The 24,912-nt window shown below is 53.7% G+C and overlaps 6 protein-coding genes across 9 annotated transcripts in view; 2 read left to right on the plus strand and 4 right to left on the minus strand.

Moving 5' to 3' along the window:
- Positions 1-175: 175 nt before the first annotated feature.
- On the minus strand, positions 176-1,083 carry LOC141785891 (required for drug-induced death protein 1-like). The gene is made up of 2 exons (XM_074664495.1): positions 620-1,083; positions 176-418 (listed from the first exon to the last, which is right to left on the minus strand). The coding sequence occupies exons 1-2, from the start codon at positions 830-832 to the stop codon at positions 281-283; spliced, it is 351 nt and encodes a 116-aa protein (XP_074520596.1). The 5' UTR covers positions 833-1,083; the 3' UTR covers positions 176-280.
- lipt1 (lipoyltransferase 1) lies at positions 334-8,519 on the plus strand. Of its 4 annotated transcripts, none has more exons than XM_074664462.1 (4): positions 334-461; positions 7,034-7,647; positions 7,727-7,948; positions 8,079-8,519. In XM_074664462.1, exons 2-4 carry the CDS (start codon positions 7,134-7,136, stop codon positions 8,489-8,491), a joined length of 1,149 nt encoding a protein of 382 aa, XP_074520563.1. In that variant the 5' UTR covers positions 334-461; positions 7,034-7,133; the 3' UTR covers positions 8,492-8,519. The 4 variants fall into 4 exon arrangements, with proteins under 4 accessions (XP_074520563.1, XP_074520566.1, XP_074520564.1 ...); XM_074664465.1 differs by lacking the exon at positions 334-461 and adding an exon at positions 5,350-5,748; XM_074664463.1 differs by lacking the exon at positions 334-461 and adding an exon at positions 6,550-6,622.
- On the minus strand, positions 1,313-5,826 carry LOC141785711 (uncharacterized). Its single transcript, XM_074664148.1, has 12 exons — positions 5,712-5,826; positions 4,365-4,679; positions 3,598-4,284; positions 3,434-3,480; positions 2,936-3,294; positions 2,811-2,862; positions 2,602-2,741; positions 2,429-2,532; positions 2,303-2,357; positions 2,115-2,200; positions 1,909-2,020; positions 1,313-1,496 (listed from the first exon to the last, which is right to left on the minus strand). Exons 1-12 carry the CDS (start codon positions 5,721-5,723, stop codon positions 1,471-1,473), a joined length of 1,995 nt encoding a protein of 664 aa, XP_074520249.1. The 5' UTR covers positions 5,724-5,826; the 3' UTR covers positions 1,313-1,470.
- A 736-nt stretch (positions 8,520-9,255) lies between the features above and the next one.
- eif5b (eukaryotic translation initiation factor 5B) lies at positions 9,256-16,949 on the plus strand. Its single transcript, XM_074664331.1, has 26 exons — positions 9,256-9,414; positions 10,394-10,510; positions 10,596-10,659; positions 10,749-10,913; positions 11,001-11,511; positions 11,593-11,720; positions 11,806-11,883; positions 11,967-12,117; positions 12,238-12,330; positions 12,406-12,492; positions 12,560-12,619; positions 12,690-12,973; positions 13,057-13,164; positions 13,262-13,372; positions 13,476-13,543; positions 13,637-13,778; positions 13,860-13,991; positions 14,073-14,255; positions 14,335-14,496; positions 14,573-14,704; positions 14,780-14,911; positions 15,054-15,130; positions 15,209-15,373; positions 15,471-15,609; positions 15,695-15,856; positions 16,222-16,949. Exons 1-26 carry the CDS (start codon positions 9,380-9,382, stop codon positions 16,327-16,329), a joined length of 3,594 nt encoding a protein of 1,197 aa, XP_074520432.1. The 5' UTR covers positions 9,256-9,379; the 3' UTR covers positions 16,330-16,949.
- A 349-nt stretch (positions 16,950-17,298) lies between these two features.
- bco1l (beta-carotene oxygenase 1, like) lies at positions 17,299-19,899 on the minus strand. The gene is made up of 11 exons (XM_074664149.1): positions 19,827-19,899; positions 19,557-19,685; positions 19,338-19,467; positions 19,067-19,214; positions 18,839-18,986; positions 18,420-18,640; positions 18,080-18,346; positions 17,903-18,008; positions 17,729-17,823; positions 17,527-17,638; positions 17,299-17,453 (listed from the first exon to the last, which is right to left on the minus strand). The coding sequence occupies exons 1-11, from the start codon at positions 19,897-19,899 to the stop codon at positions 17,299-17,301; spliced, it is 1,584 nt and encodes a 527-aa protein (XP_074520250.1).
- Positions 19,900-20,640: 741 nt separating this feature from the next.
- LOC141785808 (kalirin-like) overlaps positions 20,641-24,912 on the minus strand; it is a 21,825-nt gene continuing 17,553 nt past the window's right edge. Inside the window, exons 47-57 of the mRNA XM_074664330.1 lie at positions 24,905-24,912; positions 24,688-24,791; positions 24,507-24,576; positions 24,326-24,412; positions 24,107-24,199; positions 23,975-24,025; positions 23,664-23,741; positions 23,394-23,579; positions 23,130-23,301; positions 22,903-23,048; positions 20,641-22,815 (exon numbers count right to left, since the gene is read on the minus strand). The exon at positions 24,905-24,912 is cut by the window's right edge and continues 59 nt beyond it. Of these exons, the coding sequence (XP_074520431.1) occupies positions 22,633-22,815; positions 22,903-23,048; positions 23,130-23,301; positions 23,394-23,579; positions 23,664-23,741; positions 23,975-24,025; positions 24,107-24,199; positions 24,326-24,412; positions 24,507-24,576; positions 24,688-24,791; positions 24,905-24,912 (1,178 nt within the window). The 3' untranslated portion in view covers positions 20,641-22,632. The remainder of the gene's footprint in view (positions 22,816-22,902; positions 23,049-23,129; positions 23,302-23,393; positions 23,580-23,663; positions 23,742-23,974; positions 24,026-24,106; positions 24,200-24,325; positions 24,413-24,506; positions 24,577-24,687; positions 24,792-24,904) is intronic.

The following is a 24,912-nucleotide window of genomic DNA, read 5'->3' on the forward strand; positions in this document are numbered from 1 at the left end:
GGCAGAAGAAGAAAACTGAGACGTGACTGAGACACAACCGGCTCAAGAGTCAATACGTTTAATAAAATCTGCTCCGTACACAAGTCAACACAAAGAAAACGTGATCTGAGCTACATCCTTTAGTTCAAACACTAAAAACTTCACAGATTAAAAACAGAAAAATAAAATCCTCACAGAGATTAAAAACACAGACAGACTCAGAGCGAGCCCACGCCACAGCGTTCATCACTTCATCTTCATGCTCCTGGTCCTCAGGTAAAAATCACCTCTACATTTCCCATCAGGCTTTGCTGGAGGATCTCTGAACCTCCGTCACCACCGTGGACACAGCTGAGAGCGGCGTGGAGTAAGTGGAGGCCATGTTCTGCAGACCGGACATCAGACAGCGCCAGGAGAACCGCAGCGCCTTCCCCACGTTCTGCAAGACAAGACCCAGGGATCAGACGCCCACAGGCCCACAGGTGAAGCTTTAATCTGAGCGTCCACAGTCCACTCATGTGTTTGTGTGTGTGTGTGTGTGTGTGTGTGTGTGTGTGTATCAGTGGCGTGTTGGGGTCAAAGGTCAGAGCGAGCTGGGTGTGTGTTTCCAGTCACGCCGTGTGTTCGTGAATCCTCCTACCTTCCTGTACTTCTTGTATTTCTTCTTCTTCTTGCTCTTCTTCTCCTCCTTCCTCCTCCTCCTCTCCTCGTGTGTCTCCTCCTCCTCCTCCTCCTCCTCTTCGATCAGGGGCTCGTATCGATCCGGCAGGACGGCGAAAAACACTTCTTTGGAGGTTTTCTGTTGTTTCTTGCTGACTGAAGGAGCCGCGTCCTCCTTCTCCTGTCCTCCCATCCCTCGCTCCTCCTCGTCTGGCTTTCTTCTGTTTCTCCTCAGACCTCCTGGGTCCCAGGCAGGAGGACTTTGGAGCGAGGAGGAGTCAAACTTTATGAGTGGCCTGGAGCAGGTCTCAGACTCAGGAAGCTCCCTGAGCCCGGATCAGGACAGGAATGTGGAGAGATCCACCTGGACCCAGACCAGGACTCCTGGAGTCTGACTCACCTGAGAGTCCAGGTTCTCACCTCTGTGCTGTTTGCTCTGCAGAACAAACACCAAACTGACACAGAGTCAACATAGTCAACAGAGCAGAACCAGAAAAACTGGGAGAGACCGGGGGAGACGGGGGGGAGACAGGGGGGAGACAGGGGGGAGACGGGGGAGGGCTGGGGGGGCGTGCATAGCTGCACACTGCTCCTCTTTTTATTTACTTCATGGTTTGTGTTAGCGTGTTAGCGTGTTAGCACGCTCACCTGGGCTGGGACCAGATCTGAGCTCTGATAAGGAGACAGGAAGCTGCTCTCTGCGTGATTTTCAAAATAAAACTTTTATTTTCTTAAACATCAAACATTCAGCAAACACATCAGACGGAGACGCTCCAACATTTCTTTCTCTTTCTCCTTAGTTTCTCAGCTCCTGCTGAGGGACACAGTGCATCATGGGATCTCTGCGACCTTTGACCCTGCAGAAACACACACACAGAAACACACACACACAGAGAAACACACACAGAGAAACACACACTGTCAGTTTGAGAGTCAGTTTGTTCAGAAACCTGTCGGCTCTGACAGGATGTGTGTGTGTTTCTGTGTGTGTGTGTGTGTGTGTGTGTGTGTGTGTGTGTGTGTGTGTGTGTGTGTGTGTGTGTGTGTGTGTGTGTGACAGCAGGAGGTTGGTTTCAGTGGTTTCAGTCTTTAGTTTAGTTTCGTTCGTCGTCACGCTGACTGACCTCCAAACTGACAGGAAGCGTCTGCAGCTCAGACTCTAATCCAGCTCACCTTTAGACCTGGGACCAGACTCAGACTGGATCCTCTGACGCCCTGAGGTGTGTGAGGTGTTGAGGTGTGTGTGTTGTAAGGTTTTAAGTTTCTCACGTGTGTCGGGCAGAGTGACGGTCAGCCCGCGCGGCGTCTTGGCGCTCAGACTCAGCTTCTTCTTCCACAGGTAATAAAACTCCACACACTGAGGGAGGGACTTAGACTGGACCTGCAGCAACAAACCACACGTTAACACACACACACACACACACACACACACACACACACACACACTCTAATGCTTTGGGAGGAGCTGCTCTCACAGTTTTCTGGATCTTTCTGAAGTCTTTGTGATGAAGCTGCAGAGATCTGATCAGCAGCTTCCTCTCTGCGGCGCTCCAACACACACCTACGACAGATTACAGAGCTGAAAGACTGAAGGGGGTGTGTGTGTGTGTGTGTGTGTGTGTGTGTGTGTGTGTGTGTGTGTGTGTGTTACTCTGGAGCGTACTGGGCTGGTGCGTGGCGCCGTGGGCGGGGCTGGACAGGAGCCTCTCCATGGTCAGCTGGAGGAGGAAGAGGAAGACGTCAGAGTCAGATTTTAAAGCTCAGAGCGCCACACGCTGACTCATCTTACCAGGAAGTCTCCTCTGCTCTCTGATAGGACCTGCAGGACCGTCTCCGAGCTGGCCCCGCCCCCTGGCATCACACTGGAGAACGCCATCCTCATCAGAGCTTCAACTGGACGAGCAAAGTGTCAGTCAGAACGGAGCAGCCAATCACAGCGCGATGATGGAGCCAGGTTTTTACCTCTCTGCTGACTGACAGGATGCTCCAGCTCCTCTAACGGCGTCCACAGCAGCAGTGCATCATGGGAGTCAGGGCGAGCGTCTCCTGGGCGCTGCAGAGGCGGGATTTCAGCCTGGAAGCCCCGCCCCACGTTGATCCTCCTGTGACGACAGCTCAGCGTGAGGAGGAGATCGACAGTGAGGACTCATGAGGAGCATTAATCTACGTACGGCTGATTGGCTCCTGGGGAGACCCCTGCTGTCTCCACGGCAACAGCATCACCTGTCAATCAAAGCACAGCGTCAGGTGACCTCACAGCTCGGTGCTGGGTTTGTGTTAAACTCTGGGCTCTTACGTTTTTTGGGCGGGCGGAGGGAGCAGAAGAGGCCGGGCGCCGTCCTGAGGGGGCGCAGCATGGGGGGGGGAGTGTAGTGTGCCTCACCCCCCTCCTCACCCCCCTCCCCCTGCTCTCCCCCGTGTAACAGGCTGCGGTACAGCACGGCGCCTCCTGTGCTCTGAGCGCTGCAGCACACCTTGGTCGGGCCGCGGGATTGGACGGGCACAGAGACGGGCATCACCATGGAAACAGAGGATTTCTGCTGTGGGGCGGAGTCATGTGACCCCGACGCTGGTCTGGAGCCGCTGTGGGAGCGCATGTGTCCGTTCAGGGCTGGAAGACTCCGGAAGTCCCGCTTACACACCACACAGAGCAGCCTGTGACACACACACACACACACACACACACACATACACACACACACACACACACACACACACACACACACACACATTCAGTGAAGTTGGAGGGGCACTGATCCACTGGGTCCTGGTTTTCCTCAGTCCTCTGTGGTACCTGGAGTCCAGGAGCTTCTGGTTTTTCTCAGGTTGCAGAAGTTTCCTCTGAAAGTCAAACACACCATCATCAGACCGCCATCGCCATCGCCACCGCCGCCATCGCCATCGCCGCCGCCGGCGTCTGCTCCGTGAATCTGACGTCTTTGTTTCTGCAGAACTCACCTTGGTCCAGCCTGCTCCTCCTCCTCCTCCTCCTCCTCCTCCTCCTCCTCCTCCTGGTCTGGTCCCGTCCTGTGGAGAGGAGCGGCTCTCTGAGATCCTGAAGGTGTCGAGGAGGACGGTCTGGTCCTGAGCCGGCTCGCTGTGGCGCTGCAGGAGGTGCGTGGCGGTCTGTGGGGGGTCGGAGGTCAGAGGTCGGCCCTCGTCGTGCAGGAAGCAGCTCAGGGTCTGGTCTGTGCTCAGGTCTCTGGATGTGGGGGCGCTGAAGTCTCCTCTCTCCTCTCGGGGGATCATTTGAGGACCCGGGCTGGAGAGAGTCGGGGTTTGTGGGTAATGAGGACTTGGACCGGGTGTGTTTGGACTACAGAAGGGCTGGGGGGCGCTGTGGTCCTGGTAGCCATCTTGGAAAAACTGGCTGAAGGTTCCTGAGGCCGATGAGCTGAACCCCTCAGAGCCCCATCCTCCCAGGGGGACCTCTCCAGACCCGGGGCCCAGAGGGGAGCACTGGAACTGGGTCTGAGGTGACTCCAGAGTCCTCCAGGGGTCCTGGACTGGACCAGGTGTGCTCACCTGTCTGTACACTCCACTGTCGAAGAGTGTGTGTGTGTTATAGGACAGGCTGTGTGTGCTCTGCAGGTCCTCTCTGAACTGGATCTGGTTCTGGAGGTCCAGGTGAGCTGGGCTCTGGTTCTGTTTGGGATCAGAGGGTTTGTGGATCAGGACAGTTTGAGGATCTGTGTGGGTCCAGAGAGGACGGAGAGGTGACTCACCTGGAAGCTGAAGCTCTGCTGCAGGTACGACAGCTCAGGATCCGGTCTGCTCCGGACCACATCCTCCAAACCCGGGTGCTGGTTCTGGTTGTACAGGTGCTGCTGAGCCGGGGACAGCAGGGGGGGTGGGGTCACCTGAGGCTGGAGCTCGTAGTGAGGGGAGGTCACCTGGGGAAGGGGGGGGCCACCCAGGCCCAGGTGAGAGAAGTTCACCTGCGTGTGAGGGGACGAGTAGTTAGGGGAGGTCACCTGAGGGTGAGGGAGGTGATGGAGGGGGGACACCTGGGTCTGAGGTAAGAGGTGATGGGAGGGAACCTGAGGAGGAGGAGGAAGAAGAGCAGGAGGAGGAGGAGGAGGAGAAGGAGCAGGAGGAGGAGGAGGAGGAGGAGAAGGAGGAGGAGGAGGAAGAGGAGGAGGAGGAAGAGGAGGAGGAGGAAGAGAAGGAGGAGGAGGAGGAGGAGGAGGAGGTGAACAGGAGAGCAAAGTGTGAATCATGGCTGAGTCAAACACGAGGAACAAAGAGTTTAAATCTGATCAATTCAACAGATTCAGGTAAACGTGTCGATCTAACGTGTTCTTCCTCTGACACAGAGACGCCGCCGCCGCCGCCGCCGCCGCCACAGCAGCTGTGTTTCTATATGAGTCAGAGTCAGAGAGTGAGGAAGGACGACACCTCCAACAACTGACACCCAGAGACCACGACAGACTCAGCTTCCTTTAACTGACTCCTCTCAGCTCCTCTCCTCACAGCTCCTCTCCTCACAGCTCCTCTCCTCACAGCTCCTCTCCTCACAGCTGCTCTCCTCACAGCTCCTCTCCTCTCAGCTCCTCTCCTCTCAGCTCCTCTCCTCACAGCTCCTCTCCTCTCAGCTCCTCTCCTCACAGCTCCTCTCCTCTCAGCTCCTCTCCTCTCAGCTCCTCTCCTCACAGCTGCTCTCCTCACAGCTCCTCTCCTCTCAGCTCCTCTCCTCACAGCTCCTCTCCTCTCAGCTCCTCTCCTCACAGCTCCTCTCCTCACAGCTCCTCTCCTCTCAGCTCCTCTCCTCTCAGCTCCTCTCCTCTCAGCTCCTCTCCTCTCAGCTCCTCTCCTCACAGCTCCTCTCCTCACACAGAGCTAAACTCAGAGCGAGGAGTCAGAAACAGGAGCAAACTCTCACTCCCGAACAGAAACACACCACAGATAAATTCAGAGGAGTCACGTCTGTGTTTCTGCTGCCTGAGCCCAGTTTGCGTCTGAACCCAGATGAACTCAGGTGAAAACAGGAGGAATCAGTCGACATGAAGGATCAGAGACTCCAGCTGAGTCAACATTTACTTTAAAAAGAGAAACATGAAGCAGCCTCTCACCTGAAACATCATCGACTCCGACTGACAGACTGACTCTGTGTGAGTGTGTGTGTGTGTGTGTGTGTGTGTGTGTGTGTGTGTGGTGTCAGGATGTGGTCACATGCTCTTCCTCTCTCTGGTCGCCTCTTTAGACTCTGCTTCTTCCTCACTCTGATGGTTTCTCAGCAGAACGAGAGACAGAGGAGCTCAGAGAGAGAAAAGAAAAATAAAATAAAATAAAAACTAAGCGATAAATTTAATCTCTGGATCTAATCCAAAGTAGAGAGACACAGTTAGAAAGGAATAATCAGTCAGAATGAGCGTGTTCACCTTTTATTTGATAGAAAACAGAGATAAACAAACTGTGAATTAATAAAAACAGATTTATTTTCACTTTGTAAAATCTAAAAATGAAAAAATATATGTTTGTGATTTTTATCAAACACATGTGATTGAGCATTGAGAGATAAATGCAGATCAGTGAAACTGATCCAGGTTAATATTCAGTCATTGCTGTATCTTAATGACCTCAGAGGTTTGATTATTTTACCTTCCCTGACACGTGACTGCACACCTTTACCTGAGCAATCATTAACTGTTTATAACCGCGGAACCTTTGTCCAGCTGACCCCATCACAGTACGGTGTGTTTTCTGAGCTGGACCGAGGTCAGACGGTGACCGGAAGTCCTTCAAAATAAAAGCACAGCGCTGTCTGTGAAGCTCTAAGAGGCCGATTTTTGACTGATTTTTACTAGAAATGATTTAAATTAATTGTTTTTTGCTTCAGCACATTCCGTCTGTGTCAGTGTCATGATTTTTATAATGACAGTCTGTTCAGCTTCTCCGTTCACAGGATGGGCGCTTTTATTTTGAAAACGTAAAGCGGAAGTTGTGTGTTGTACATGTGAAGCCGGTCCGCTCGCTCTCTAAGGTCAGCATGAAGCTTTTATTTATCCTTTTTTTCTGAATCAGACCTTTAAACTGTCTCTAATGACGAGTTTTCTGTTGATGATGAGCTCATTAAACCTCCCACCGTCACAGCTGGAGGAGGAGCTACAGGAGGCTAATGCTAAAGCTACAAACACAGGTGTGTTCACCTGTAGGTCTGTCAGGGAGGACGGCTTCCTTTAGCTGATATAACTGAATAACTGTTTCTTATTTTCCTGTAATCTGAGGGAGACCCACAAAGACCTCCTCAGGCTGGGAGGAGACTTCCTGAGGAGGTCTGAGGAGGTCCAGTCTCCTCCCAAAGCTCCTCTGAGGAGGTTTCAGCTGGTTCAGGCTCTGACTCTTCATCTTATCATCAGATCTGTGAGCTGAGTCTGATCTTTGTGTTGTTCAGGTTTGTCCAACATGCTGAGGTGAAGACGCCGTGGAGGAGACGCCGTGGAGGAGACGCCGTGGAGGAGACGCCGTGGAGGAGACGCCGTGGAGGAGACGCCATGCTGTCTCACATCAGAAGAACGTGGTCTCTTCTCAGAGGCTGTTCAGCTGTTGGCAGGATTCAAACCAGCAACCCTGCAGCTCGCAGCTTCATGGGGTCTGCTGAAGGTTCGGGTCTGGTCCTGTGCTCACAGTCCACAGACGTGTACCAGAACCTGGCCTTGGAGGACTGGATCGACGCCCACGTGGACCTGCAGCAGCGCAGCATCCTGCTGCTGTGGAGGAACCAGCCGGCTGTGGTCATCGGGCGCCACCAGAACCCGTGGACTGAGTGCAACCTGCCTGTGATGAGGAGGGCGGGGATTCCTCTGGCTCGCAGGCGGAGCGGCGGGGGGACGGTCTACCACGACCTTGGGAACCTCAACTTGACGTTTTTCACCTCAAAGAAAGGATACGACCGGCAGAGGAACCTGAAGGTGGTCACGGGCGCTCTGAGGAGGATCAGACCGCAGCTGGACGTCCACGCCACGGACAGATTTGACATTTTACTGAACGGACACCTGAAGATCTCAGGTGAGGAGGGGGAGTTGTTCAGCTGATGTTTACGTGTTTGTGTGTGTGTTCATGGATGTTGACGTTGTTTGTGTTTCAGGCAGTGCATCCAGGCTGAGCAGGAAGTCGTCCTACCATCACTGCACCCTGCTCCACTCCGCTGACCGCTCCGCCCTCTCAGCCATGCTCCGCCCCTCCTGTCCTGGGATCCTGAGCAACGCAACGCCCAGTGTCCCCTCACCTGTCGCCAACCTGGTTGACCACGCCCCCTCGCTGCAGTGGGAGGAGCTGCTGGACGCACTGGCGCACCAGTATAACACAGGTACTGTGACTTTAAATCCATCCTCTGTGACCAGAGAGAGTGGTGAACGGCGCCCTCTGCTGGGGGCGGAGGGAGGCTGTGTCAGGTTGGTTTGTCTTTTTCTGATGAACATGTTTCTTCTCATGCTCAGAGTTTGGCTTCAGCGCGGCAGTGACCTCTGTTAACCCCACTGACGAGGCTGCGTTTCCTGGTCTGGGCAGGATGGAGGCGGAGCTTCACAGCTGGGACTGGACATTCGGTAAGACACCAAAATTCACCCTCCAAACTGTCCTGGACCTGACAGACCGTCAGTCGCACACTCACAGCTCTGCCAGGGTGCACATGGGGATAAAGAACGGAGTCATAGAGAGCTGCGAGCTGGACGTTCCTGCAGACTGGCTTCCTCAGCGGCTGATTGGTGAGCTGAGCAGCGTGCTGGTCGGGGAGAGGTTCTGTGGTCATCGGGCAGCTGCAGCCGTCACCTCGCTGCTACGATCTGAGAGCAACGGGCTGCAGGACAGATTGACAAACCTGTGTGAAGCTGTGGTGTCTGCAATGGGCTGAAAATATGGGGAAATGTGTTGTTAATAAAAGGTGCTCCTGTTTACAATTTGTCACTTTGTGAATATTGTTTACAGGAAGGGAAATCGTAATTAAAGCTTCACTTTGTTCTTTTAGATTAGCCACCAGTCTGTGATTATTTCTAGACTTATTCAGAAATATTTAAAATTAAATCTTTGTTTATTGTGACACTATTTATTTATTTATTTATTTATATATTTTATTATTTAATTTTTTATTTTATTATTTAATTTTTTTGTTTTTATTTATTTATTTTTATTTATTTTTATTTTTAGTGACACTTTTAATTTTGCTGTTTGTGTGTCAGAAACGTCACTAGACTACGCACAGGTCACGTAGCGTAACGCATGCGCAGAATGCTTCTTCAGACGGCGGAGGGAAGAATCGAGAGGTGTTACTCTGCTGTTATTATCGCGGACCAGTTTTAGCTTTATTGAGGTCAATGTAGCGATAAGAAAAAGAGCCGAAGCTTCATGATTTACAAAGGAAGGAATAGAAAACAAAAGCAGGTAAAAAACGAAATTTATCAAGATTAAAAATAATTATTGGTTTGTTTAACTCATCTTTTTAATTATCTGGTAAAATATTGCTAATTCTACAACTATAAATTATAACAACTATAAATTCACATCACACATATTTTGTTTTTTTAGTTTTTGCTAAACTGTATCTCAGGGTCTTATATCTGTCTAAAATATTGTTTATGGTCTTGTGGTTTCTGTGGAAACGGTGAGAGGTCACAGAGCAAACGGTGAGGAAAACGCCTCAGAGTGAGTGCTCTCGCTGAGTTGTAGAGTAGGCGATCTTTGCCTAATGAGAGCCGTCGTGTGTGTCGGCTAACGGAGAGACCCGGAGAACCTCAACGGCAGGATGGGGAAGAAACAGAAGAAAACCGGGGAGGACAGGTAAAGAAACACAACGTGCTGACTCATATTACCTGTCCACTTTCACACCTGAGGGGTTCGAACTGAACGGACTCGTTTACAGGTGTAAACAGGCCCGTTTTGCCGCTGCTGATACGGTTAGCTTAGCGGCTAGTTGAAATGCTAACCACGCGTCAGTTAGAGTGTGTGATTGTGTGCAGGTGTGAGTGTGTGTGTGCAGGTGAGGTTAAACAGCCTAAAATGGCTTAAGATGAATTACACAACCAGCAGGCGGGCCCACACGGCCTCACCTGGGCTCACCTGGCCTGTTAGCCTTTCTTTGGTGTCAGTTTGTTGGTGTTAGCTCATGAACTAGCCCAGTTAGCAAGCTTAGCCGGAGATTTAAATGAGCCGGCTGCTAACTGCTAACTGCTAGCTGCTGACTTTATCTCCACAGTGGGTCCAGTTTAGTCTCTGACAGTCAGTGAAACACAGACACACCTGTCACAGTGAGGGCTCTTCCTCTGTGTGCTAACATGCTAAAAACATGCTACAAAGAGCCGGAGTAGAGGTGTTAATGAGGGCAGCTAAGCTAACTGTTAGCCCTGTTATCTCCTGCCCTGTAAATATGACAGTTAACGTTTCAGGGCTGATGTAATGCTGGGTAAATCACCTGCTGCTGACCACACACACACACACACACACACACACACACACACACACACACACCTGAGCCTGGTGGAGTCAGTATGAATGTCTTTGGTGTCATATTATAAACAGTCAATGAAAGTTATTCAGACTTAAAGCGTCTGAAAGTTCAGGTTCAGGCTCAGCTGCTCTCAGATCAGCTCTCTGTGTGTCAGAGGCATGATGGGAAATAAAAGGTTGTGAAGGAAGTGGCGACTCGGCAGCTTTTCGTCTGTCCTCATTGTCCTGACACAGAGAGGGAGGGAGGGCCGTGTGTATTCTGCTGATGTGTGTGTGTTTTCATCCTGAGCTCTGATCCGTGTTTCTCCTTCAGTGCCAAAGACGACGGCATCGACATCGATGCTCTCGCTGCTGAGATCGAAGGAGCTGGAGCCTCCAAGGAGCCAAAAGGGAAGAAGAAGAAGAAAGGAGCCAAAAAGGACGATTACGAGTATGACCCAGACCCTCTGCTCCTCCTCCTCCTCCTCTTCTCCTCCTCATCCTGTGTTTGATAATCTGTGTTTCTCCTCCTGCAGTGAGGACGACATCTTGAAGGAGTTAGAGGAGCTGTCTCTGGAGACTCAAGGAGGAAAGGCGAAGGTAAACACACCTGAGTGTTTTCGATGTTTAACCCTTTCACTCTCAGACTCTGTCCTCAAAGCCTGTCCTCTGCTTTTCCTCCGCCGCAGAAACCAGACACCACAGAAGAAGTCGAGACATACGAGCCTCCCAAAGAGAAGAAGAAGACCAGGAAGGGGAAGAAGGGCGGAGCAAGCCCTGAGGATGAGGAGGGCGATGAAGCTGAGGGTCAGGTGGATGCTGAGAAAAACGGGGAGCAGAAAGAGAGGAAAAAGGTGACATGTTGAAACCTGCTGTGATTTTAATAAAACCAAGACTTTTGTCCCCCCTGACTCACCGTACCGCTCTCTTCTCTGTCTCAGACGCCGCCTCCTGCTCCTCCCTCTGACTCTGATGACGAGAGCGGCTCCCGTTCTCGCAAGACCAAAGGAAAGAAAGGAGGCAAAAAGGCCTCAGCGTCGGACGAGGAGGAGGACAAAAATGAGGATGAAGGCGTGAAGAAAGGAGGAGGAGGAGGAGAAAAGGAAGAGGAGTCAGAGGACGATGAGGAGTTCACCTCCAGGAGGGACAAGAAAAAAAAGAACAAAGGCAAAGCCGCCAAAGTGGAGAGCGAGGAGGAGGAGGAGCAGGACGATGAGGAGGGAGGAGGCTACAAGATGAAGACGGCGGCTCAGAAGAAGGCGGAGAAGAAGGAGCGGGACAGGAAGAAGAAGGAGGAGGAGAGGATGAAGAAGAAGCTGAAGGAGAAGGAGAAGGAGGGCTCGGTGGAGGCAAAGAAAGAGCCGGAGACGAAGACGACAGAATCTGTGACTCCTCCGACCGCTCCACCTGTCGCCGCTGCAGAGGAACAGGAAGGGGCGGAGCCAGCAGACGGTAAGACGTCAGACTCACCTGTTGGAACCTGCAGGGACGCTCTGTCTCCGTTTGTTTCATCGTCTTCTCTCTGTCCCGCAGACGACGGCGAGGGCGACAAGAAGAAGAAAGACAAGAAGAAGAAGAAGGGAGAGGAGAAGGAGAAGAAGAAGGGACCCAGCAAGGCCACGGTGAAGGCCATGCAGGAGGCGCTGGCCAAGATGAAGGAGGTGAGAGGCATTGTGGGAAATGCAGTCCTGGTGCAGACGTGAGGGAGGCGCTTTGATGTTTGACAGTCGTGTTTGTTGTTCGTAGGAGGAGGAGCGGATCAAGAGGGAGGAGGAGGAGCGTCTGAAGAGGCTGGAGGAGCTGGAGAAGCAGAGGGAGGAGCAGGTAAGACACCTCCTCCTGTCTTAGTCTCTGCCTCATTCACCTGTCGTCTCCGTGACCTCTGACCCCTCCGTGTGTCCCGTCAGGAGCGTCTGGAGCAGGAGCGCAAGGAGAAGAAGAAGCAGAAGGAGAAGGAGAGGAAGGAGCGTCTGAAGAAGGAGGGCAAGCTGCTGACGAAAGCTCAGAGGGAGGCTCGAGCTCGGGCCGAGGCCACGCTGAAGCTGCTGCAGGCTCAGGGTGAGCCGCCGTGACATCACCATCACTCAGCCAATCACAGAGCAGCTCTGCTCCTTCACTGCTGGTTGTTTTTACCTGATGATCGACCTCCTCTCTGACCTCCTCTCTGACCTCCTGCAGGTGTTGAAGTGCCATCCAAAGACTCGATGCCAAAGAAGAAACCGGTTTACGGAGACAAGAGGAAGAAGAAGCCCAACGCGCCCACACCTGAAGGTACCAGCAGCTGATTGGACGCACACATCACACACCTTTCCCTCAGAGCGTCACACCTTTCCTTCTCCCTCACAGAAACCTCAGAGGTGGCGTCCCCCACGTCGGAGACCCCGGAGCCTGTTTCCATGGAGACGGAGGCTGTGAGGCCGGCTGCAGAGCCAGGTGAGTAGAAACAGAGGAGGAGGAGGAGGAGGCGTTTCATGATGAAGACGTCTGATTCTTTGTGCAGAGGTGAAGCCTGAAGCCGCCGTGGACGACTGGGAGGCCATCGCCACCGACGAAGAGAAAGGTCAGACTTCCTGTCTCTCTCTCACAGATGAACTCACAGGATGAAATATTCACGACTGTTTCTCCGTCAGAGCTGAAAAAAGTCCACATCGAGGTGAAGGAGGACAAAGCTGCTCCTCCCCAGCCGGCAGCCAGCGAAGAGGAGGATGAGGAGGAGGACGAGGAAGAGGAGGAAGAAGACGAGGAGGATGAGGAGGAGGATGAAGAGAGTGAAGAGGAGGCTGAGAAGGAGACGCCGGTGGTGAGTCAGACGAAGAAGAAGCCGGCGAAGGAGAGCGAGGAGGAGAGCAGCGACAGCGACGACGACAGGACGAAGGAGGAGCGTCTGTACGACAAAGCAAAGAGGAGGATAGAGGTGAGAGGAGGAGGAGGAGGAGTGAGAGCTCACCTCCTCTTACCCTCAGATTAAACTTGTGTGTGTGTGTGTGTTTGAAACAGAAACGGCGAGCAGACAACCTGAAAAACGTGGATGTGGAGACTCTGAGAGCGCCGGTGGTCTGCGTGCTCGGACACGTGGACACGGGGAAAACAAAGATCCTCGACAAGGTGAAGACGCTCACTCCTGACCTCTTCGCAGACCCATGCTGCATTCCTGTGTGTGTGTGTGTTGATGCTCACGTTGTGTGTGTGTGTGTGTGTGTAGCTGAGACACACTCATGTTCAGGACGGAGAGGCCGGAGGAATCACGCAACAGATCGGAGCCACGAACGTCCCCAGAGAGACCATCGAGGAGCAGACGAAGATGGTTAAAAATGTATGACTAACACACACACACACACTCTCACATACACACACACACACACCCTGTGGTTGTTGGCAGTTTGTGTTTAACCTCTGTTTTTTGAATCTTTGTGCAGTTCGACAGAGAAAACCTGAAGATCCCCGGCATGCTGATCATCGACACACCAGGACACGAGTCCTTCAGGTAACACACACGCTCACACACACGCTCACACACACACATGGACAGCCTTCACAGAGCCAGCGGCGTGCTAAGTGTGTGTGTGTCGTCCTGCAGTAACCTGAGGAACAGAGGCAGCTCTCTGTGCGACATCGCCATCCTGGTCGTGGACATCATGCACGGCCTGGAGCCGCAGACGCTGGAGTCCATCAACCTCCTGAAGGAGAAGAAGTGTCCCTTCATCGTGGCCCTCAACAAGGTCTGTCTCCTCCTCTTCTCCTCCTCCTCCTCCTCTCCTCCTCTCCTCCTCGTTTCCTGACGGCGGCGTCTCTCCCCACAGATCGACCGTCTCTACGACTGGAAGAAGAGCCCGGACACAGACGTGGTGGCGACGCTGAAGAAGCAGAAGAAGAACACGAAGGACGAGTTTGACGAGCGAGCCAAAGCTGTCATCGTGGAGTTCGCTCAGCAGGTGATTACATCATCACGTATCCACCAATCAGAGCTGAGCTTTCACGCAGCAGACGCATCCTGAACGTGTCCTCCTCCTCAGGGTCTGAACGCCGCCCTGTTCTTCGAGAACAAAGATCCTCGCACGTTCGTGTCGCTGGTCCCGACCTCCGCCCACAGCGGCGACGGGATGGGGAACCTCATCGCCCTGTTGGTGGAGCTCACCCAGACCATGTTAGCACGCCGGTTAGCGCACTGTGACGAGCTGCGGGCTCAGGTCATGGAGGTAAGACGGCTTAGTTTGGCGCCCTGCTGACGGCCCGCTCCACCTGCTGCTGGCGTCACCTGTCTGTCTCTGTGCCCAGGTGAAGGCTCTGCCCGGGATGGGGACCACGATAGACGTGATCCTGATCAACGGCCGGCTGCAGGAGGGGGACACCATCATCGTCCCGGGGGTGGAGGGCCCCATCGTGACGCAGATCAGGGGGCTGCTGCTGCCTCCGCCCCTGAAGGAGCTGCGAGTCAAGGTGAGACTCAGGATCTCTGGAGTCCTGAGGGGGGTCAGGTGGATCAGGGGGTGACTCAGGATCTGTTTGTCCACAGAGCCAGTACGAGAAGCACAAAGAGGTGTCCACGTCTCAGGGGGTGAAGATCCTGGGCAAAGACCTGGAGAAGACGCTGGCAGGGCTCCCCCTGCTGGTGGCTCACCGGGACGACGAGATCCCCGTGCTGAGGGTGAGACACACACACACTCACACACTCACACACACACACACCTGGACCTGGTTTACTGACTGGTTCTGGTTTCAGGACGAGCTGATCCGGGAACTCAAACAGACTCTGAGCTCCATCAAACTGGAGGAGAAAGGCGTCTACGTCCAGGCGTCCACGCTGGGCTCCCTGGAGGCCCTGCTGGAGTTCCTGCGGACCTCCAAAGTCCCGGTGAGTCCCTGTGTGTCTCTGTGTGTCTCTGTGTGTCTCTGTGTGTCTCTGTCTGTCCCTGTCGGTCCCTGTGCTCGCTGAGCTGAAGGTGAATGCTTCGCTCTGAGTGGCGCTGACCTTTGACCTCTGTCTGTCTCTGCAGTACGCAGGCATCAACATCGGCCCGGTCCATAAGAAGGACGTCATGAAGGCGTCGACCATGCTGGAGCACGACCCTCAGTACGTCTCCGTCTCTGAGGATGAACCCTGAGGGGGCGGAGCTCTGCAGACTCTGACCAGGTGTGCTCGTGTGTGCAGGTACGCCGTGATCCTGGCGTTTGACGTGAAGGTGGAGAGGGAGAGTCAGGAGATGGCCGACAGCCTGGGCGTGCGGATCTTCTCGGCTGAAATCATCTACCACCTGTTCGACGCCTTCACCAAATACCGGGAGGACTACAAGAAGGCCAAGCAGGACGAGTTCAAGTACGCCGCCGCCGCTGCCTCTCATCAGCGTGTGTGTGTGTGTGTCATGATGTGTGTGTGTGTGAGGCTAAAGCTTCTCCTCTCCGTGTGATTTCAGACACATAGCCGTGTTCCCCGTCAAGCTGCGTGTTCTCCCTCAGTTCATCTTTAACTCCAGAGACCCCATCGTCATGGGCGTGTCCATCGAGGCCGGCGTCCTGCGGCAGGGAACGCCGCTCTGCATCCCCAGCAAAGGGGTGAGCCGCTCTCTCAGCGCCGCTGTGTGTGTGTTTTAAAGTTTGTGTTAAACCAACGCCGCTCATCCTCTCCAACTCGTTTCAGTTTGTGGACATCGGCGTGGTCACCAGCATCGAGATGAACCATAAATCCGTGGACAGCGCCAAGAAGGGACAGGAAGTCTGCATCAAGATCGAGCCCATCCCCGGAGAGGCGCCCAAAATGTACGGCCGCCATTTTGAAGCCACTGACATCATCGTCAGCAAGGTAAGAGCACACAGACGAGGAGGGAGCGCCGCGCGCAGCGAGGAGGCGGTCAGGTTTGGAGGGTCAGACGTCGCTCTGATGTCACACCTCGTTATCTCTGATGTCACACCTCGTTATCTCTGATGTCACACCTCGTTATCTCTGATGTGTTTTTGATGAGGTCCTGGATCAGGTTTAGAGCCCTGACCCTGTTTCACCCTGGACTTCCTGACACATAAATAACGTGTGTGTGTGTGTGTGTGTGTGTGTGTGTGTGTGTGTGTGTGTGTGTGTGTGTGTGTGTGTGTGTGTGTGTGTGTGTGTGTGTGTGTGTGTGTGTGTGTGTGTGTCGTCCCTCCTCCCCGTCACGCTCTGTCCCTCCTCAGATCACCCGAGCATCCATCGACGCTCTGAAGAACTGGTTCAGAGACGAGATGCAGAAACCCGACTGGCAGCTCATCATGGAGCTGAAGAAGACCTTCGAGATCATCTGAGGGACCTGACACACACACATTCATCACACACACACACACACACACACACACACACACACTCTTCCTCCTCCCTCAGAGGACGGAGGAGGGAACGAATAATGAAAAGATGAAACTGAGAAAAGAAGTGAAAGAGTTTTTCTGTGAGAAACGAACTGTTTTTTCCACTGTTGTTAACAGTGATACACACACACACATACACACACACACACACACACACACACACACACACACACACACACACACAGTATTCCAACGTGCCTGTTCTTCAGCATCAACGTTGTTACTTTCTTCTTCTCTGCTCTGATTCGTGGCTGCTGCTTCGTGTCCCAGGCTCCGCCCTCTTCCTCTCCGACTGAGGCTAACGAGCGTAACGAGGCCGGCCAGGTGCATTGTGGGATTGTATTTTGCAGCACCAGGGCTGGAGTTAGGAGCATTGTTCTGTTCTTAAACACCAAATCCTAAACGCAGCGGTCGGTGGTGTTGACTTTAGAGACTTTAACGAGTCGACGCGGCGATGCGGTTTGTCCACCGCGTTGGACGGCGTGGGGAGGGGTGTGGGTGACGGGGGCGATGACCTCTGAGAGAATTTAAACCGTTTCTGCTGCAACTGTTGGTGTAATAAATTCCCATGATTCTGACGAGGCGTGCTGAGTTTTTATTTCCCTTTAACAAACGTCTGAACGCGTGAAAAGTTTGATCGAATGATGTTTGTTTGTTTGTTTGTTTGTTTTCATGTTGTTGGTTCATGTGTTTATCTGATGTTTTAACATGTTTTCAAACCCAGAACATCCTTTCTGTGTCTCTGACTGTAGAAACTGACCCTGATCCAGGTCTGGACTCTGTGTTTCATGTGTTTCTGAATGAGTTCCTGAGTCGACTCAGACGTGATATAAATATTTAATGTCAGCTCAGATTAACGAGACAAAAACAGACACAGGGAAATGAGTAACAGGCGGCAGGGCCAGGCCGTCACACCGAGGCCGGGATGAAGTGTCCGTGCAGGTCCATGTGGACGCTGGCCGGGATCGTGGCCCGTGCCACCTCCTCCATGGTTCTGGCATCGAGGACGAGCATGAACGGAGAGACTTTGGGGTCCGGGGAGATGACGGACGACAGGATCAGTCCTGAAAGAGGAGAGACGAGTCAGAGGACAGGATGTTCAGAGTGAGACCACTTCCTGTTCATCTGTGACCTCACCATCGTCCTCTTCCACGGCGCCCGGGGACGCCACGAACACGGGCTCTGAGGGGAAGCAGTTCTCCTGCTCCCACAGGAGGTGTGTCCGCGTCAGGATGTCGAACTTGGCGATCTGTTGGAGAGAAGAGACGACTGCTTTAAGACAAAACCACAAACCGCCTCCTCAGACCACCTGATCATGTGACCTGTCTGAGGCCTCCACCTTGTTGGGGTGGGGGGAGAACTCCACCCTGGAGCCGTAGAAGTATCTGTAGCGGCGAGCGTTGAACTTGTAGTTGATCCCGGGGAGCTCCAGCCCTGAGGGGGAGGAGTCAGAGACATGAGCTGAGGAGGAAACGCCGTCCGACCCTGAGAGTCCTCCATGAAGGAAACTCACCTTCGAACAGGGTGTCGGGCTGGCAGTAGACCGAGCCGTCCTCCTGGACCTGGGCCTGGGCCGTGGTGTCTTTCAGGGTCACCAGGTTGGTTCCTCGGGGGGAGTCCTGAAACCCAGAGACAGACCGTCAGACGGGGTCTACGGGGGACAGGGTGGAGGGTTTGACCTGAGGCCTACCCGCTGGACGTGGAGCGGCAGCACGAAGCGCTTGCAGACGGGCGGGCTGAAGACCTTGTTGGCCTCGGTGAAGCTGCTCCCCTCTCGCCTCATGTTCTCGATGTAGAACATGTCGTACAGGTTGCTGTCTCTGTAGGTGATGAGGTCAAACACCACGTGACCTTCGTCTTCATACGCGTTGATGTGGTGGAACGTCACGAAGGCGTCGGCGTAGAAGCGCGTGGACACGGCCTTCCCGGTCTTCCTGCTGAGGACGTGGATCAGAGCCTGAGGAGGAAACAGGAAGTTAGACGTCGACCTGTCTCTGTTCTCGGCGTGCGGCGAGGGGATGGCGACTCACGGTGTCGTCCTTGTCGTACTTGAGGCAGCTCCCCCAGTTGACGCCCCTGAAGTAGGCCGTGGCCAGCCTCAGGATGTCCAGCTTGAAGGGCTGCTCCACGAACACGACGTAGTTCTCCGTCAGCCCGAAGCTGTGGAAGTAGCTGGGGAACAGGGTGGAGCGAAAGGGGATGGAGCAGACCTGCTGGACTTTCCTCAGCGCCGGTTTCTGACGCTCTTTATCTGAAACAGCAGCTCAGTGATGTCACTCTGAAAGGTTAAAGCAGGGCGAGGTCTGGGAACGCCGCGCCCTGATAGAGATAAGACGGTCTGACTGCGTGCCAGTCCCTGGGGCACGTTATCAGGTCTCTTTGACCCGCTGTGGCAGCTGTTAGAGGTCTGGAGGAGTCTGGTTCTGGGTCCCTGAGGTCCCACACGTACCTGAAGCATCAGCCGGCACCTTGAAGATGACGTACTTTGGCCGTCCGAAGCCCATGATGGCGGTGCCCATGTTGTAGGTGTTCCCCTCGGCGTCGTAGTGCGGGTGAGCCGTGGCCAGGTTCACTGCGATGTGGTTCCTGTAGTTGATCTGGATCGGGCCAGAGAAAGAGCTGAGTGTGAGACGATTGGCTCCTCTGAGGCGCCGCTGGGGGGCGGAGTCTGACTCACCCTGCCCACGGTGTCCAGGGTCTCGGGGTCGATCTGGTTCATGTAGTTGACCTCGGAGGAGGCGTAGTAGTCCTGGCCGTAGCGGATGATGTTGATCAGGTTGTTGTCGGTGAAGTCGGGGATGACGTTGGAGAGGTGTGTGAAGGCCCTGAGGACGGAGAGGACACAGAGCGCCAGGTGAACGCCAACACACGCCAAGACTGGATCCTGCAGAGCTGCCTCTACAGACCCTCAGAGTCCTCAGACCTGACTCTGAGCTCTCGAGTCGTACCTGGAGAATATGTTCTTGCAGGGATCTGGGTAGCACATGGTCCCGAACTCAGAGACCACGATCCTGTCGGCCTTGATGTTCCTCTTGAAGGTGTCGCTCCTCAGGAACTTGCTCCTGTACGAGACCTCCCCTGAAACACAACCACAGCTGTGAAGACCTGCAGCAGGTCCTGGTCCGTCCTGAGGACTTTAAGGACGCCAGGCCGGCGTGGACACTCACCGTCCTTGAAGGTGAAGCTGTGGATCAGCGCCATGCCGTCGAACCAGTGGTTGTACTCGGAGTCGCCCACGGAGAAGAGTCCGGGTCCGTTCCTGAGCAGCGTGCCCTGCAGCCAGGGGGGGATGGAGCCTGCAGGTCAAAGGTCACACACACCTGTTCAGCCAAAGGATGGCGCCATGAAGCCAGAGTCTGACAAACCTCATCCTGACAGTTTGTGGAGTTTCCTCCTCTCCAGACGTCTCTCTGCTCCCTGAAGCCTCTGACACTCACCTGTCACCTGAGCTGTCACCGGCTCCGGGGTCTCAGCGCCATTTCTCCCAAAGACCTGAACCAAAGACGCCATCTCTCTGAGCGATGTTTGGAGCTCGCTGCTGCACACACACTCTGCACACACACTTCCTGCAGCTGATCTTAAGTAGCCTCGGTGCGTCTGCGTGTTGATCTCAAACCAAACTTGAGCTTTATGTAACCGCCCTCTGGTGGACTTTACTCTGCTTTTCACTGAAAAGTCGTGAGGTGGGATCATCTGATGACCTCTGACCTCTTCACATGATCTCAGGGATCAGCAGCTCGATGTGGGCCAGCGTTTCCAGATAACAGGGAAGAAAACAGGATGTGTATGTGTGTTTTTACAGATAACTTCCTGTGAGCCTCTGATCTAAGGTCTGGAGTGTGATCGGGTGGATGCACAGACGTGTTTCTGCTCCATCCTCTGCTCCTTCAGGACCTGATGAGGACGGGTTAAAACCAGACCTGGATGATTCCTCTAAGTTTAAAAACTCATGTTTAAAAACAAACCTGAAGCGTGAGGCCTGGACTCTGGACTCGTCTCTTATCGCTGCTTTAAATTGGCTAAATCAGTTTACAGCTTAACAGCAGCTTTATCAGGAAGCAGAGCAACGTTCACTCAGCGCTCGTCTTATTTATTATATAACCACACAGATAACACACGGACCTCTGTGTTCTGGAGAAACGGGTCAGAGCTCTGACGGGTCGATAGTCCAGGAAACCTCGGAGATGTTCCTGTTTCCTGTTTCCAGCAGAATAAAAACAAAGAGACGCTTTGGATGAAAAATGAAGTTTATTACAAACAACGACAGAGAGCTGTTAGCAGTCACTGAGCAGCTGTTAGTTCTGTACAAATAACACTGTTTGATTGGTTAGTTGAGTTTGCCAACGAGGCGAGATCTCAAACAGCACCCTACGCCCTCCGTCGTGCACTACTTTCCATCCTTCACCTGCCGCAGTGCACGCCTCCCCGCCTCCAGCTGTTAGCTTAGTGCACTGCTGTCTGAGCTACGCCCTGCACCGTGCACCGCCTCCACGTCCTAAACCCTTCATCCTAAAGTCCCCTACTCCTCCTCATGAGCCCTCTGTAGTGCTCTACCTTCATCCTTCCCTTCCTGCGCGCTCTGAGCTCACGTCCTGTCGCGTGAATCATGTTTTTTAAATATTGGACCCAAAGACGTCACTGATCTGTTTCTGCTCTCTTCCCAAACACGACACTGACAACATCACGTCCAACACGGCGTCTCTTCTCAGGCTCCTGACGGATGCCGACTTCATGTGATGAAGGAGGGAACGATGTCATGCGAGGCTGCAGAGGTGGTTGAGGGTTTGAATCCTGTGCATGGACAGTAAAGCACTTTATTCTTTATGTTTGTGGACATGAGGAGTCCTGGGAAATCCTGCATGACATGAAGGCGGCATCAGACTCTACCTCCCCCCACCTGAGCCCACCTGAGCCCACCTGAGCCCACCTGAGCCCCCTGCAGTGCACCGGCCAGGCTGCGTAGCTCCTTAAGGACTGGGGTGTTGTCTGAGAATGGCACCAGAGAAACAGAGAGGGGGGGAGGGACGGGGTGAGGGAGGGGGAGGTAGACAGAGAGAGAGAGAGACAGGTAGAGTAGAAACAGACGGTCACAGTAGGTGGAGGTGCTGCTGTCTGTCTGTCAGACGGGTGGAGGGACAGACGGGCAGCGTCAGCGTCCAGAGGTGGTGGAGGAGCAGTTGTTGGTCTGGTCTATTTACAGAAACAGGAAATGCATATTCTGAAAATCCAAACTAACCAGAGCTGCACGCACAGGGGGGGTGAGGGGGCGGGGCCTGTCAATCATAACAGTGGTAGTAACAGAGGGGGCGGGGTTACAGGAAAGGGGCGGGGCTTATGGGGAAGCAGCAGCTCTGGTTCCTAAAAAGACAAAAAGTCGGAGTCACCGCAAACACAACGAGTCTCCATGGCAACGCTACACCAGGACACCACCTAACTGTCCGTGGAAAAAACACACACTCACACACACACACACATAGGACGGCATCACTAACACACATACACACTCAGCACACACACTCATGCTCTCTGTCAGACACACACACTCGCTCACACACACACGAAGGTTAACATGACAAACAGCTTCGCTCTTTTTTCTACTGAGGTGAAAAACAGACTCTATTATATTCATCATAAGTTATCATCTTCATCATCTTCATCTTCTTCATCATAGCATTACTATGTCTGTGTGTGCAGTGTGTGTGTGTGTGTGTGTGTGTGTGTGTGTGTGTGTGTCCTCAGTCTCTTATAAACACTATTAACAGGATGTCACGCAGAGTTCTGATTGGCTGACGGTCCGTGCACCTCTTTTGTTTTTTCTGACAGTCTCTTGTTGATGTTGTCATGGCGATGATGATGATGATGGGGATGCGGTCACGTGGTCTCCTCCCTCTGACTCACAGTTTGTGATGTCATCAGACTGTGATTGGTTGCTCAGAGCAGTAAACTGGAGGTGGACCTGACGTCTGGTTGGAGGTGAGTTTGGCTCAATGCTGAAGCACCAGGGAGGAGGGCGGAGCCTAACAGTACCTGCTGCTGGGAGTGTGTGTGTGTGTGTGTGTGAGTGTGTGTGTGTGTGTTACTAATGATGGTAAACACAGCCTGGAGACTGACATGAAGAGTTTCCCAGCATGCCTCTGGCTGTGTTCGCCCTCGGTGTGTGAGTCAGTGTGTGTGTGTGTGTGTGTGTTTGTAAACCAGACTCTGACCCTGCTGTCAGTGTGTGTGTGTGTGAGTGTGTGTGTGTCAGTGTGAGAGCACGCTGCGGGGCACCCAGCCCTCGGCGGCCGGCGAGTCGCTGTTGGCCGGTCGGTACACCAGACTCTGACCCTGCTGGTTGGACGCCAGGATCTGGACCTTCTCCCCCCGGAACACGGAGATCTCGTCCTCGCGCACCGCCACGAAGTCCTGCATCACCAGCACCAGCTCCTGAGGGGTCAGAGGTCACAGGGACTCGTCAGAACCAGACTTCAAACCCGTAAGAACCAGAACCTGCTGCTGTGAGGCGGGTCTAACCTGCTCGTCCTGCTCGATGTCGTGCTGAGGCTGGTTGGCGTGGCCGTTTGGCGTGGGCGGAGCTGAGGGAGGGCGCCCTGACGATAGAGGGCGGGTCACAGAGATCCCGCCCTCCTTCCTCTGGTACTCGATGGGCGACTGAAGAGCTGCGGACAGACGCAGGTTCAGGTGAGTCCACTCCTTCAGGGAGTTTGCAATGATTCATGGGAGATGAGAGGTGAACCCACCTGACAGGAAGTTGTTCTGTGCGTCCAGCAGCGTGGCGATGGTCTCCGTCCAGGTCATCTTGATGCTGGTGGAGGACGCCTGCAGCGTGAAGCGCTCCGCCGAGCCCCGAGACCACAACACGAACTTACAGGGGTCCCCGTCCACGCTGTCCTGCATGGCCAGGTAGCTCACCTGCTCACACACACACACACACACACACACACACACACACGGTCAGGACCTGGTCTGACTCTGACCCAGATCCTGGTCTGAAGCGGTCTGACCTTGATGCTGTTCTTGAACTGGTATCCAGGGTTGTTGGAGCCTTTGCGCAGCAGCTCGCTGAAGATGACGATCTGCTCGAAGAGGAAGACGCGGCGCTCTTTGCTGCGGGACAGGACGCCGCCGTCCTGCTCCCAGACGCAGAAGGTCTCCTGCTGCAGCAGCTTCCCCTGAGACGTCAGCTTCCCCTGGAGCACAGAGACGCTCAGGTGAGCCGGACACCTTCTGATTCATACCCTGACCCTGTGATGACACCTGTGCTCAGACCGTACCTCGTATCCCTGCAGGCGTCCCAGGTTCATCATGTCGTTGCAGCGCTTCGGCACCAGCGACATCAGCTCCACGGCTTTCTGCGGGCGAGGACAGGAAGAGTCAGGGAAACAGGAAGCAGGACATGCACGGTGAGACGCGTCAACACACTGAAAACAAACAAACAGTCAAACAATGCGAGGGAAAAACAGGCGCACAGAGCGTGTGCTGAGCGACGGCGAGCAGCGTCAGGAGTTTAACAGACTCTGAGGGTTTCTGCTGCTTGGCGCCCTCCAGTGGCAGCACGAGGAACTGTAGGAGGAGCAACACTCACCTCGATCTCCTCACAGTCCAGTCCTGCTTTAGACGTGTACTTCAGGAAGTCCTGAGAAAAGAAACAGAGTCAGAGTCAGAAACAGGAAGTTGGGTCACACCCTGACGACCACGTGACGCTCCGCACACACACCTTCAGCAGCAGCTGGTACTTGGTGATTCTCTGGATGGGTTTGATCAGATAATCACTGATCGACATCCTGCAGCTGATCTCGTGCTGGATCTCCTGCACACACACACACACACACACACACACACACACACAGAGACAGGTTGATGGAGTCAGGGACTACTTTCTGTGGCGTATGGATACACACTTTGCTCCTCATGGAGCAGGTCTGGGAGAAGTTACCTCGAAGAAGTTCTCGTACTCGATGACGATGAACTCCGACCTCGGCTTGTTCTGACAGTAAACGATGTACATGTGGAGCCGTCGCTCCTGCACCACACACACACACACACACTCAGTCAGATGATCAGGTGGACACAGGTGTGTGTAAAGGTGTGTGTATCCTGTCTGTTGTTAGACTCACGTGTCTGATGAAGAGGTCGGCGAGCAGGTCGTGATTCTGAACGCAGCGCTCCAACTCCACCAGGAAGAAACTGGAAACACACACACACCTTTAGCTGGAGGAGTGTGTGTGTGTGTGTGTGTGTGTGTGTGTGTGTGTGAGGATGAAGGAGCTTTCATTGAGCATGCTCAGAGCGACTCACTCTCTGTGCCAGTCGTAGATCTGCTGGATGTTTCCAAACACGATTTTGTCTTTGCCCCTCATGTCCTCAGGGATCCCTCTGACCTCCAGCCTGGACATGAAGCCCTGACACACACACACACACACACACACACACACACACACACACACACAGAGGCAGCAGTGTTTAACACAGGTCACTTCTTCCTGTCTCGGGCTCTGCAGGTGTGACGTCTCACCTCCACGA

The sequence above is a fragment of the Halichoeres trimaculatus genome, unplaced genomic scaffold (assembly GCF_033239565.1).
Source record: "Halichoeres trimaculatus isolate MK-OKI-2021-1 unplaced genomic scaffold, fHalTri1.1 fHalTri1_scaffold_24, whole genome shotgun sequence".
Classification (NCBI taxonomy): Eukaryota; Metazoa; Chordata; class Actinopteri; order Labriformes; family Labridae; genus Halichoeres; species Halichoeres trimaculatus.